Here is a 16,197-nt window from a genome sequence, read left to right as displayed (position 1 = left end):
TCTATCTGAAATAGTACTCAAGTTATAGGCCTTTGAAAAATTCAAAGTAGAAAAAGTACCAATTCCGGTTATCGGAAATCGCTAAAAAGTTGATACGGATCTACGATTTTGATAAAATACATATTTATGAAATTTCATCAACCTAGCTATAACGGTACTCAAGTAATCGTGTTTTCACACAGACACACACACAGACACACACACACACACACAGACACACAGACATACAGACAAGATTGCAAAATTATGTTTTTCCGTATCAGTGAGCTGTAAAACGTTTACAAATCTCGATTTTTTTTTTTTGCACGATTACATGACTTTTTCTATACTTCGTATATACGAGAAAGTAAAAAAGAAGAAAAAAGGCTTTGCTGTAAAAAATTTATTTACTCAAAACTTTTACAAACATCTTTTTTTTTTAAATTTTCACATCAATCTCTTTTATCGATAACAATTAAAAATCTCCCCTAAACTTTCTCGAATATTCTTATATGAAACAACAGGGGATGACAATTCGAGATATATACATAATTTTTAATTCATTTTAAATTCTTACACTTTTTAAAATAGAATAAAATTTCGTAGAAATACACCGGGAGTGATCTCCCCTAAACCTTCTCGAATATCTATCTATATTCTACTAAAACTCAAGTTTGTTTACATGTTTGAATATTTATTTGTTTGTTTGTCGATAACAAAGTCAAGTTTGTTTACATGTTTGAATATTTATTTATTTTGTTTGTCGGTTTGGTTACAGGAGAGAATCTGCACTATGTGGAGATATGTAAGATAGTGTATAGTTAGAGAACAAATTTTGTGTTTAGACGGACTGTTAGTCACAAATTTATTTAAAGACGTGAATTAATTTTTTGATTTATTCATTGATAGATTAACTATATTAATTATAATAGTTCAGAACAATGACTTTATTTATAGTGAATAGTGTCGTCACATGATTTATTTACTTTTTACAACAATGACAATGGCGGCTTCCATCTAGAGTTACGGCAAAATATCGACTTAACAAAACCAGTTGTAGAATCTAGATAACTCTATCCAGATCTAGATAATAATAATGAGTGTCTATACTAAACTATTTCAGATCTTCATTATTTTATATAAATTTTTGTGTTTTTTTTAGCTATAGAATTAGCTATTTTAAGATAAAATTTAATTTGAAAGATACTAGATCTAGGGCCTATTCGCGTATATCAAGTATATATATCAAAAAAAAAACGTCAACAACGTACCGAGTCTAGATAGCTAAGTTGTTAGTGTAAAAGGCTTCCATGTCGGTGGCACGGGTTCTAGACAATCATGAGAATGATAAAGTTGCCTATCGGGACTTGTCGGGATACAGGGCAGGTGAAGTAGAGTTCACTTGTTTCTTTTTCCTCAGTATGTAAATGGATAGTGTGGGCAGAGACATGCTTGGTGGGAATCGTGTTTACAGACACACATCCACACACACACACACACACACACACGCACACACACACACACGCACAGAATTGCAAAGCCCAGATTGTCCGAATCGATTACGCATAGAATGCTGAAATTTTGATAATTCTACATTTATTACTTTTGCCTACTTAAAATAAGCCCCATACTCAGTATGTGATGAAGTACTATGTGTAAAACGATTAAAAAACTGTCAAAATTTCTTGGGATTTCATTTGCACGATTATAATACTTTCTCTATACTCAATATACGAGAAAGTAAAAGTTAAAACATCAATGAAAAGATCAAGAAAAATCTACAATAAAAGTCGCCATGTTTGTTTACATTCTAAACAGGAGCAGAAAACTACAAGTCTCTGTCCCTCCACACTCCACTATAATTTAATCCATCAGAGTTAGCTCCACTGTGGGGATGGAGAGACCAGCCCCACCCCAGTCTGTAGACCACAGCCCCACTGCTACCTGGACAGGTACACGTTGTGTACGTGTACCTAGTGGAGCCACCCCCTACAACCTGCTTATGTACCCAGTGACCTACAGAGACCTGCTTAGAACAGCCATGAGGATGTGATACTATAATGGTCAGCTTGTCCACTTCTCTATGACTCTTGTATGTGTCCCTTAATTTATAACTTAGGCGATCAAACCGCCTCACCATCTTCTCTAGTTTACCAGCTACATCTACGTCATGTGTCACACAAAACAATTGGCACACGTCTCTCTCAGTTTCTGACCAATCCACCTTCCACCCATAAATCTTGACCACTGGACTTTTATCATCATCAAACCACACCCTACAGCTGGACTGTCTCGCCTCACTTGAATCAAAAACCACATGTCTGGCTGTCCACACACGTACCTCACACCACACTTTACTGGGTGTGTCCGAGTGGTCACATTCAGGACATGGACAAGTTCTGTAGCCGTACATCCCCTCTGTGTACTTGGTCACCGCCCACACCCTCCCAGTCCCTGTCCTCAGTGAGTTCTGTCCCCTGATGTTGTAGAAAGGATATGGAACTTTAGTGCCTGGTACAAACTCTGGTCTGTCTCGACTAGTCAACTTAACGGCTATCCTGACAGTTAGGTCAGCCAGGACTTTTGTGAGGGCATACACATCGTTGTCATGGTAACCAGAAGGAAAATGTTCAAGACTTAACTGATTTACAGTTATAAAGTTTTTATGGCCAGGATTTTTCTTGCAGTTTGCCATGCGTATGTGTAGATCTGCCTCACCTTGACCTTCAAGACATTCTTGTACTTCATGTGTACCTGTACAGGTAAACAAAACAATTTTATTACTGTAAATATTTCATGAGCTGTTAAAGTTTGACAAACATAAAACATGAAAACTATCTACAACCTCCAACTGTCACAACCATCTCAACCATCACCATCTTAAGATACTCATCCAGTAAACATTTCAAACTACATAATGTTCCAACATAAGGACTTCATCAGCACAAAACATTTAAGCATACAAATAGATATCATTTTTAGGACCATTTGTTTTCAAAAAAATGAAAATTACCTGTAAAATATATTGAGATGTCTTCTTCACTGGCCTTACTGTTGTGGTCATCTAGACTATCCTCTCCACTGGCCATACTATTGTGGTCATTTAGACTATCCTCTCCACTGGCCTTACTGTTGTTGTCATCTAGACTATCCTCTCCACTGGCCATACTATTGTGGTCATCTAGACTATCCTCTCCACTGGCCATACTATTGTGGTCATTTAGACTATCCTCTCCACTGGCCTTACTGTTGTTGTCATCTAGACTATCCTCTCCACTGGCCATACTATTGTGGTCATTTAGACTATCCTCTCCACTGGCCATACTGTTGTTGTCATCTAGACTAACCTCTCCACTGGCCATACTGTGGTGGTCATCTAGACTATCCTGTTCTTCACTGGCCTTACTGTTGTGGTCAGCTACTGCTTTGGCCGTTTTCGGGCTTTGACCGTAATATAAATATACATATATATATATATATATATATATATATATATATATATATATATATATATATATATATATATAAAGTTATTTTATAATGTACAGAAATTGTTTGTATAGCATGCAACAGATAGGCCAACACAAGTCTATACTAAAACATTTCTCTCTATATATACACCTCAGTTCTTGATCAGAATAAGTCCTGTCCCAAAAACCACCAAACCCTGACCTGAGACGCAAGCTTGGATGATGTCCCCTGTCTGAAGTTGAAGACACCACCTAATTAAAGAAACATTTTTATGTTTGCTACATAATTGTACATTACAATACGTTGTATTTTCTATTGTTGAAATAAAAAATAAACATATGTATACAAAGTATTTGTTAAGTTTTTTTGTTCGTGCTGGCTAAGGAGGATATATTTATATTCTCCCATAAAATACAAAGATTATAAAGGGAAATACGAATGATAAGTTTTGAACGATTTCTAGATTTTTCCCGGATATGGCGAGTTTTTTTCTGACACCCCTATGCGTTCTTCTATCACCTCACAAAATATCAAGAGGGTCGTTCGGCAAAAGGTTGTTTTCGTAAAATAGCTCATACGAAGAGAATTTCACTCGCTGTCACTTTTTAAGTCCATCCAACAATTTTCCTAGTCCTATAGGGCGTATTCATTTACCTAGAGACGTGCCAAAAATTAGACCGGTGTACAGAGAGTAAGTACGATTACATCTGTGTTGAAATTATAAACTAGCATCTATTCGTGTACATTGCCTCTTAAGTAAGAAGAATACAAACTTTTTAAAAAAGAGAATATTCTGATTTATTGAATATTATCGTCAAATGTGGACATATTTAAATTATCCATTTTTGCAAACATAAAAAATAATTAGATTACCGATTATCAAAACCTAGTGATACAAAGATAATTATTTATAATACCAGCCAACAGTTGGAGGTGATCGATTGACTTAATTTCTCTGAATAAATGTTACATTATTTGCTTTAATGAAACTGCTTAAACGGTGCGGCTTAAATTTTAAAAAGTATAAATAGATAAAATATTCGCATTTTCAAAAATAAATTTAAAAAAAGCCTAATTAATTTCTTATTAATTACCAGCCAGTCCGCATTGAATCCCAAACAGTGCACACACCAGTTGTGTAAGGAAGTTATATGTGACGCAAACAAGAAGTCACCTGTGTTATATACCAGACACGGGGTTTTATTTCTTTACACGTCACGCTTGAGTGGTTTTAAAAATAGGACTTGAAAACAGCACAAGTATCTACTGGAGAAGGGTGTAAATATTTTGTTTGAATTTAACATGAGCTTTTCATCCTGTACTGTAAATCGTTGTGGCAAAATGCACTGTAGACTCTAAACATGGAATTATGTAGACATGAGCAACTGTGGACGTGAACACCTGTAGACATGGACACCTGTAGACATGGACACCTGTAGACATGGACACCTGTAGACATGGACACCTGTAGACATGGACACCTGTAGACATGGACACCTGTAGACATGGACACCTGTAGACATGGACACCTGTAGACATGGACACCTGTAGACATGGACACCTGTAGACATGGACACCTGTAGACATGGACACCTGTAGACATGGACACCTGTAGACATGGACACCTGTAGACATGGACACCTGTAGACATGGACACCTGTAGAGATGGACACCTGTAGACATGGACACCTGTAGACATGGACACCTGTAGACATGGACACCTGTAGACATGGACACCTGAAACATGGACACCTGAAACATGGACACCTCATAATTTAATTAATTATGCCTAATGAAGAATAAACATAAATTATGAAAACTTATCATTTATATTTTTAAAATTCATTATTAGTGTCCTAATACCACTGTTACTTTGTAAAATTTATTTCTGCATCAGTATATACGTGTATGTCTGTATAGATATTATAACAGCCATCTAAAAACTGACACCTTGTTTACTCTGAGTGGGTTGTCGGACCACCCCCCCCCTTCCTATTGACATCTTGTTAACAATGAAACAAGACGTAATTGTGTAGAACGACATTTGGATCCAACCTACGTGTATGCATGGTAGGGGTATAGAGCAGAGGTAGCCTGAGATGGGTGTATGTACTTAAGCCCCACACCCCCTACCTCCCCACACACATATCTTACTCCCCCCTTGCAGTAAAACATGTAATAAGATGGCTAAAGACAGAGCCGTTATTTACAGAGCTTAGGCCCTAGCGGTTGGGATAGAAAAATGTAGGGTTAAATGAGACCGAGTAGTTCAGTGATCCGTCCATTGTCTCTTAACATTTGTGTCGTTGAGGCACCACAGTGGATTTTTCTTATAAATTTCTGTCATTTTTCTCGTTCTTCCTCTGATGTAAGTAATTCTACAACTGTCAACCCAGTCCACTCCTTGATGTCATCCACCTATTGTCGTCCCTTAACTTACTCTTCCTCCCCTCCTCGGCCATGCATTATTTGCTTTGATAGGCTTGTGTGACACCATTTCAGTTGCTTTGTTTTGACTGTACTTAGAAGTTATTACGAAGGGATCCTTCGCATTGGTGATCATTTCATTGACCTCTGTATGAAATCCCTAGGAATCTGAACGAACAATCCATGGCCTGTATCAGATGTGTGTATTGAGGGTCCGTGCCTCGCTTCAATACAGGAAGATGGAATGACCAGTGATCGCATGGATTTAGCTATTGTGCCAAGAGAGATCATTTAGTCACATCAAATGCTTCTTAACTTACTGAGGGCTGTGGATTATATATGTACGAGCTGACCCGCGACGTAGCATACGCCGCCATCTAGTTGTTTTATTTTCTGCTTATCAGCAATTCATAATGCACAGAATACAAATACACATGTATACAAATACACATGTATACAAATACACATGTGTACAAATACATATGTATACAAATACACATGTATACAAATACACATGTATACAAATACACATGTATACAAATACACATGTATACAAATACACATGTATACAAATACACATGTATACAAATACACATGTATACAAAGACACATGTATACAAAGACACTTGTACACAAAAACGCATGTACACAAAGACACATGTATACAAATACACATGTATACAAATAAACATGTATACTTTCTATGTAGCAATACCTTTTTTCTATAAATGAATTAAACAAATACAGTTCCCTAAAACCCAAACGTATGATGTACCTCTACTGTTCCCTAAAACCCAAACGTATAATGTACCTCTACTGTTCCCTAAAACCCAAACGTATGATGTACCTCTACTGTTCCCTAAAACCCAAACGTATGATGTACCTCTACTGTTCCCTAAAACCCAAACGTATGATGTACCTCTACTGTTCCCTAAAACCGAAACGTATGATGTACCTCTACTTATGTGCTACCCACCCGGATCTCGGTCACGCTTGACTGCCCAAAACGTTTGCGTTGAAATACAATAACCTATTTTTAGATCATAGCGAACAGAAACAGTAGGATAATGTCACCCACTGTCCACTACCAACAGACCCACCCACTGTCCACTACCAACAAACAGACCCACCCACTGTCCACTACCAACAGACCCGCCCACTGTCCACTACCAACAGACCCGCCCACTGTCCACTACCAACAGACCCACCCACTGTCCACTACAAACAGACCCACCCACTGTCCACTACCAACAGACCCACCCACTGTCCACTACCAACAGACCCACCCACTGTCCACTACCAACAGACCCACCCACTGTCCACTACCAACAGACCCACCCACTGTCCACTACCAACAGACCCACCCACTGTCCACTACCAACAGACCCACCCACTGTCCACTACCAACAGACCCACCCACTGTCCACTACCAACAAACAGACCCACCCACTGTCCACTATCAACAAACAGACCCACCCACTGTCCACTATCAACAAACAAACCCACCCACTGTCCACTACCAACAAACAGACCCACCCACTGTCCACTACCAACAGACCCACCCACTGTCCACTACCAACAGACCCACCCACTGTCCACTACCAACAAACAGACCCACCCACTGTCCACTACCAACAGACCCACCCACTGTCCACTATCAACAGCCCCACCCACTGTCCACTACCAACAAACAGACCCACCCACTGTCCACTACCAACAGACCCACCCACTGTCCACTATCAACAGCCCCACCCACTGTCCACTACCAACAAACAAACCCACCCACTGTCCACTACCAACAAACAGACCCACACACTGTCCACTACCAACAAACAGACCCACACACTGTCCACTACCAACAGACCCACCCACTGTCCACTACCAACAGACCCACCCACTGTCCACTACCAACAGACCCACCCACTGTCCACTATCAACAAACAGACCCACCCACTGTCCACTACCAACAGACCCACCCACTGTCCACTACCAACAAACAGACCCACCCACTGTCCACTACCAACAAACAGACCCACCCACTGTCCACTACCAACAGACCCTCCCACTGTCCACTACCAACAAACAGACCCACCCACTGTCCACTACCAACAAACAAACCCACCCACTGTCCACTACCAACAGACCCACCCACTGTCCACTACCAACAAACAAACCCACCCACTGTCCACTACCAACAGACCCACCCACTGTCCACTACCAACAAACAGACCCACACACTGTCCACTACCAACAGACCCACCCACTGTCCACTACCAACAAACAGACCCACCCACTGTCCACTACCAACAGACCCTCCCACTGTCCACTACCAACAAACAGACCCACCCACTGTCCACTACCAACAAACAGACCTACCCACTGTCCACTACCAACAGACCCACCCACTGTCCACTACCAACAAACAAACCCACCCACTGTCCACTACCAACAAACAGACCTACCCACTGTCCACTATCAACAGACCCACACACTGTCCACTATCAACAGACCCACACACTGTCCACTACCAACAAACAAACCCACCCACTGTCCACTACCAACAGACCCACCCACTGTCCACTACCAACAAACAAACCCACCCACTGTCCACTACCAACAGACCCACCCACTGTCCACTACCAACAAACAGACCCACACACTGTCCACTACCAACAGACCCACCCACTGTCCACTACCAACAAACAGACCCACCAACTGTCCACTACCAACAGACCCACACACTGTCCACTACCAACAGACCCACCCACTGTCCACTACCAACAGACCCACCCACTGTCCACTACCAACAGACCCACCCACTGTCCACTATCAACAGACCCACCCACTGTCCACTACCAACAGACCCACCCACTGTCCACTATCAACAGACCCACCCACTGTCCACTACCAACAGACCCACCCACTGTCCACTACCAACAAACAGACCCACCCACTGTCCACTACCAACAGACCCACCCACTGTCCACTACCAACAGACCCACCCACTGTCCACTACCAACAGACCCACCCACTGTCCACTACCAACAAACAGACCCACCCACTGTCCACTACCAACAGACCCACACACTGTCCACTACCAACAGACCCACCCACTGTCCACTACCAACAGACACCCACTGTCCACTACTAACAGACCCACCCACTGTCCACTATCAACAGACCCACCCACTGTCCACTACCAACAGACACCCACTGTCCACTACCAACAGACCCACCCACTGTCCACTATCAACAAACAGACCCTCCCACTGTCCACTACCAACAAACAGACCCACCCACTGTCCACTACCAACAGACCCACCCACTGTCCACTACCAACAGACCCACCCACTGTCCACTACCAACAAACAGACCCACCCACTGTCCACTACCAACAGACCCACCCACTGTCCACTACCAACAGACCCACCCACTGTCCACTACCAACAAACAGACCCACCCACTGTCCACTACCAACAGACCCACCCACTATCCACTACCAACAGACCCACCCACTGTCCACTATCAACAGACCCACCCACTGTCCACTACCAACAGACCCACCCACTGTCCACTACAAACAAACAGACCCACCCACTGTCCACTACCAACAGACACCCACTGTCCACTACCAACAAACAGACCCACCCACTGTCCACTACCAACAGACCCACCCACTGTCCACTACCAACAAACAGACCCACCCACTGTCCACTACCAACAAACAGACCCACCCACTGTCCACTACAAACAAACAGACCCACCCACTGTCCACTACCAACAAACAGACCTACCCACTGTCCACTACCAACAAACAGACCCACCCACTGTCCACTACCAACAAACAGACCCACCCACTGTCCACTACCAACAAACAGACCCACCCACTGTCCACTACCAACAGACCCACCCACTGTCCACTATCAACAGACCCACCCACTGTCCACTACCAACAAACAGACCCACCCACTGTCCACTACCAACAAACAGACCCACCCACTGTCCACTACCAACAGACCCACCCACTGTCCACTACCAACAAACAGACCCACCCACTGTCCACTACCAACAAACAGACCCACCCACTGTCCACTACCAACAGACCCACCCACTGTCCACTACCAACAGACCCACCCACTGTCCACTACCAACAGACCCACCCACTGTCCACTATCAACAGACCCACCCACTGTCCACTACCAACAAACAGACCCACCCACTGTCCACTACCAACAGACCCACCCACTGTCCACTACCAACAAACAGACCCACCCACTGTCCACTATCAACAGACCCACCCACTGTCCACTACCAACAGACCCACCCACTGTCCACTACCAACAAACAGACCCACCCACTGTCCACTACCAACAAACAGACCCACCCACTGTCCACTACCAACAGACCCACCCACTGTCCACTACCAACAAACAGACCCACCCACTGTCCACTATCAACAGACCCACACACTGTCCACTACCAACAGACCCACCCACTGTCCACTATCAACAGACCCACCCACTGTCCACTACCAACAAACAGACCCACCCACTGTCCACTACCAACAGACCCACCCACTGTCCACTACCAACAGACCCACCCACTGTCCACTACCAACAAACAGACCCACCCACTGTCCACTACCAACAAACAGACCCACACACTATCCACTACCAACAGACCCACCCACTGTCCACTACCAACAGACAGACCCACCCACTGTCCACTACCAACAGACCCACCCACTGTCCACTACCAACAGACCCACCCACTGTCCACTACCAACAGACCCACCCACTGTCCACTACCAACAGACACACACACTGTCCACTACCAACAGACCCACCCACTGTCCACTACCAACAGACCCACCCACTGTCCACTACCAACAGACCCACCCACTGTCCACTACCAACAGACCCACCCACTGTCCACTACCAACAGACCCACCCACTGTCCACTACCAACAGACCCACCCACTGTCCACTACCAACAGACACACACACTGTCCACTACCAACAGACCCACCCACTGTCCACTACCAACAGACACACACACTGTCCACTACCAACAGACCCACCCACTGTCCACTACCAACAAACCCACCCACTGTCCACTACCAACAAACAGACCCACCCACTGTCCACTACCAACAGACCCACCCACTGTCCACTACCAACAAACAGACCCACCCACTGTCCACTACCAACAGACCCACCCTTTGTCCACTACCAACAAACAGACCCACCCACTGTCCACTACCAACAGACCCACCCACTGTCCACTATCAACAGACCCACCCACTGTCCACTACCAACAGACCCACCCACTGTCCACTACCAACAGACCCACCCACCCACTATCCGCTAACAACAAACAGACCCACCCACTGTCCACTACCAACAAACAGACCCACACACTGTCCACTACCAACAAACAGACCCACCCACTGTCCACTATCAACAGACCCACCCACTGTCCACTATCAACAGACCCACCCACTGTCCACTACCAACAGACCCACCCACTGTCCACTACCAACAAACAGACCCACCCACTGTCCACTACCAACAGACCCACCCACTGTCCACTACCAACAGACCCACCCACTGTCCACTACCAACAGACCCACCCACTGTCCACTACCAACAGACCCACCCACTGTCCACTACCAACAGACCCACCCACTGTCCACTACCAACAGACCCACCCACTGTCCACTACAAACAGACCCACCCACTGTCCACTATCAACAGACCCACCCACTGTCCACTACCAACAGACCCACCCACTGTCCACTACCAACAGACCCACCCACTGTCCACTACAAACAGACCCACCCACTGTCCACTATCAACAGACCCACCCACTGTCCACTACCAACAGACCCACCCACTGTCCACTACCAACAGACCCACCCACTGTCCACTACAAACAGACCCACCCACTGTCCACTATCAACAGACCCACCCACTGTCCACTACCAACAGACCCACCCACTGTCCACTACCAACAAACAGACCCACCCACTGTCCACTATCAACAGACCCACCCACTGTCCACTACCAACAGACCCACCCACTGTCCACTACCAACAAACAGACCCACCCACTGTCCACTACCAACAAACAGACCCACCCACTGTCCACTATCAACAGACCCACCCACTGTCCACTACCAACAAACAGACCCACCCACTGTCCACTACCAACAAACAGACCCACCCACTGTCCACTATCAACAGACCCACCCACTGTCCACTACCAACAAACAGACCCACCCACTGTCCACTACCAACAAACAGACCCACCCACTGTCCACTACCAACAGACCCACCCACTGTCCACTAACAACAAACAGACCCACCCACTGTATACTACCAACAAACAGACCCACTCACTGTCCACTACTAACAAACAAAACCACCCACATTTAGTTGTGTTTTAAACAGAAAAGTCGACCATACGGGTTCCCAGAAACAAGGATACGAACAACAAAGCCATCTATAAATATCTTACAGGTATTTCACAACCTGTTTTAAGCTGCATTAAACCCATTGTTGAAGTAAAGTTAAAAAAAAAACACAACTTATTTAGGCACGTGAACAACGGGGTAAGGTCAAGGTTGTTTAGAATATAAGGTGAAAACTAAAATAAATTTCAATCACAAATGGTAACATTTATACCAATGTAGGTACATGCGTAATCAAATAAGGAGGTTAAATCTACATAGCTTCTACACATATATTTGCCTATACATTGATAAAACAAGCGTGTGCTGTTGTTAAAATCTTACTTAAAAATAAAGTTCACATTTTGGTTTGACAATAGAACATCGATACATCATGAACTGTTAGGAGCAATAAACAAAACTGTGTGACAATAAAACATCGATGCATCATGAACTGTTAGGAGCAATAAACACAACTGAGTGACAATAGAACATCGATACATCATGAACTGTCAGGAGCAATACAAGGGACGCAACAGTGTGACAATAGAACATCGATACATCATGAACTGTCAGGAGCAATACAAGGGACGCAACAGTGTGACAATAGAACATCGATACATCATGAACTGTCAGGAGCAATACAAGGGACGCAACAGTATGACAATAGAACATCAATACATCATGAACAGTCAGGAGCAATACACACAACTGTGTGACAATAGAACATCGATACATCATGAACCATCAGGAGCAATACACACATCTAAGTGACAATAGAACATCGATACATCATCAACCGTTAGGGGAAATACAAGAGACACAAATGTGTGACAATAGAACATCGATACATCATGGGACACAGCTATGCGACAATAAGACGGAAATATACATTGTCAACTAAAATAAAAAAATATTTTTTAAAAATTGCCAAAAATTGTACACAAGGATCTGCAAATGGATAGAATGTCAGTGATCAGCCACAAACACCTGGGCTATGTCCAACACAAGACATCCTACACCTACCATGTATTTCATCTGCTGCCTGAGGGTGTTCTTTTACATTATTTTTGGCTGTGATAAATTAAGTTTGAGACTTGTTTAATTGTGTGATATACATATAACATAGGTCACGGGTTGTCTTTTATAGAGTTGTTTTAACACATTTTATGGCATTAAAATACAGACACAATTTCGTAAAGGCCTACAGCAAAACTTATACATACTTGAAATGTAGACATTGATAAAGTTTCGGTTTCTAATTACTGACAATTATTTTAATATAACAAACCTGTTGTAAGAAAAGTTGGTGGACCATTGCTTAAAATGCAAGTTAGATAACCGTGTTTATACATGCTATTCACAGACGATAGACGTTACCTCCCTTCATGTAGTTACATATACACACTTTCGTTTTGTTACTTGGAAATAAAGAGGCTTCTGTTTTGTACGATCGTCGTAAAACCCAACACTTCATAACCCATAACAACAAGACCCGTAACCCTACTTACTTAAGTTCTAAATGGCATTAGAATTTTTACACGTCTCAAAACAATTATAGACCTGTAGTTTGCGTGATAAGCATTTAAATGGTTTAAATTAAGTTTATCTAAGTCTACTGGTTAATGATTACTTTTGAGGTTTATGTACATAAATCATAGAAATTAAGTAAAAAGCAAATAAATCATTTTTCACATATAGTAGAGCACATTCAACAAATTCACATGGATTGGTGACTTGTTAAGTGTTATATGTAAATGTGTATCCCTGTGTTATATGTTTGTATGTATATCTGTTATTATAGTTCAGTGTGCATTCATGTGTTATAGGCCAGTTTGTATTCCTGTGTTATAGGTCAGTTTGTATTCCTGTGCTGAAGGTCAATGTGTATATCTGTGTTATGGTAAAGTGTGTATTTATGTGTTATAGGTCGGTGTGTATTCCCGTGTTATAGTTCAGTGTGCATTCATGTGTTGTAGTGCATTGTGTAATCCTGTGTTGATGGTCATTGTGTATTCCTGTTTTGATGGTCAGTGTGTATTCCTGTGTTGTAGGGCATTGTGTATTCCTGTGTTGATGGTCAGTGTGTATTCCTGTTTTGATGGTCAGTGTGTATTCCTGTGTTGTAGGGCATTGTGTATTCCTGTGTTGATGGTCAGTGTGTATTCCTGTGTTGATGGTCAGTGTGTATTCCTGTATTATAAACATTTGGACTGACTAAAGTGTACAGAGGTTGAGATAAGATCACGTTCTGGGTTTTGCGTTAGGGTTTAAAAAATTATAGTATTTGGGTTATCAAATATAGCTAGTTTAAGTGATTACCTGCTGACTTAAAATGTGAAGTTACTAGAGTTTATAAAATGATTTTAAAAGGCTAATTGTCTTCAATGTGGGCAAACAGTAGCCCTTGTCATGTACATCTTACTACCAATTAACATATTTACACATTGAATTAAAATTGTATGAACATGGTATAGCAACACATAGAACATACAATTATAATGAACAGTATGTAAATAGTATCTATGTACCTGAATTATAACCTACTTTAATTAGTAAAGATTCCTATTTAGACCTAAAGATCCATTAGGCAGATGAAGTTGAGTTCATATGTTTTGTGAAAACGGAATTTAAACGGATAATGTGGTCAGCACTATGGGACTCAGGAACGTTCAACTCACTTGATCCCGGATTCGAACTACATTTCTATCGGGTTAGCAGTCTAGCGCCCCATCGCTAGACCACGCCGTCCGCAAACAACTTTATCAAACATGTATAAAAGTGTCTAGAAAAATTAACAGAAAAACTTCTCTTTGACCAATCTAACACAACACAGTTGTATTTATTATGGTAAGCTTTCGTAGAAGTGAGAATTAACCAGTTTATGTTTTGTAGCTTTTTGACAATATGACCTATTGTCGTTAGATGTGAATGCATTATTGTAATTTTTTTGTATAATACATAATTTCGATTCCATTAGAATCTAAAATTATTGTTTGAACGTATATATTCAAGTTTCATTTGTATTAAAATATATACAAGCTTATTTAACTAGCCTTATTACGTCAAAGTATTTTACTTATGATTTTTTTATTTAGTTATACAATTTCAAGATGTTTCGTTGGTTTTGCGGGATGTATATGTTGAAAGAAAGTATACTATTGAGTTAATGTTATAGATTATATGTAATTACTTGTATATAATTTAAGTTTAGTGTTTTTGTTCATGATAATTAGGATGTTCAATGTAGGTATGATATTATTACTTTGTCGGTTGTAAAATGAACAATGAGGCTAAAAATAGAACGTAATAATATGCAGCAAAATTGATGTATATGTTAATACGTTTTAGAATTTGAGTCAAAGAAGTTTCATAATATTTCTAATTGTTATTAATTTATGATGTTATACATTTTTTGTTAGGGTTTATGATAAGTTCAGATTTGTAGTTAAATTTTAAGAGCAGTGTAAAATCTAGGATTTAATAATGGTTTTGTACAATTGCTTTTTTTGTGTGTTGTTAGCTTGATTTATGCTATATTTGTTATCTTACAGTGATCTATGTTCTATTTAAAATGTTTTTTTAACTAAACATCTACATTTGTTTTTACATTTAAGTTTTATGAATTGGGTTAAAAGATCATTTTTAAGCTCTATTCAGTTTTAAATTTGATTAAATATAAAGAATAATCATATAAATATAAAGCTTTTGTTTTTTTCTCTATTATATTTAGGTATGTATGTTTATAATTTAAGTTAAATTCTAGGAATATTTCAATTTTCGCTTAACAGTTTGAAAGGGCTTAAGTTGAAGGTTATTCAATGTTTAGTGGACTAAAATTAATACATACTTTGAAATCCGACTCCTATA

The 16,197-nt window shown here is 41.5% G+C and overlaps 1 protein-coding gene across 1 annotated transcript; it reads right to left on the bottom strand.

The window, feature by feature from the left end:
* Positions 1-435: 435 nt before the first annotated feature.
* LOC131953469 (uncharacterized) lies at positions 436-3,098 on the bottom strand. Its single transcript, XM_059316655.1, has 2 exons — positions 2,993-3,098; positions 436-2,733 (listed from the first exon to the last, which is right to left on the bottom strand). Exons 1-2 carry the CDS (start codon positions 3,066-3,068, stop codon positions 1,808-1,810), a joined length of 1,002 nt encoding a protein of 333 aa, XP_059172638.1. The 5' UTR covers positions 3,069-3,098; the 3' UTR covers positions 436-1,807.
* Between the last annotated feature and the right edge of the window lie 13,099 nt (positions 3,099-16,197).

Source organism: Physella acuta, unplaced genomic scaffold, assembly GCF_028476545.2.
Source record: "Physella acuta isolate Inbredline_101_S28 unplaced genomic scaffold, ASM2847654v3 ptg000924l, whole genome shotgun sequence".
Lineage (NCBI taxonomy): Eukaryota > Metazoa > Mollusca > Gastropoda > Physidae > Physella > Physella acuta.
The sequence above is the reverse complement of the archived record's forward strand: the minus strand, read 5'-3'. Positions and strand labels throughout refer to the sequence as shown.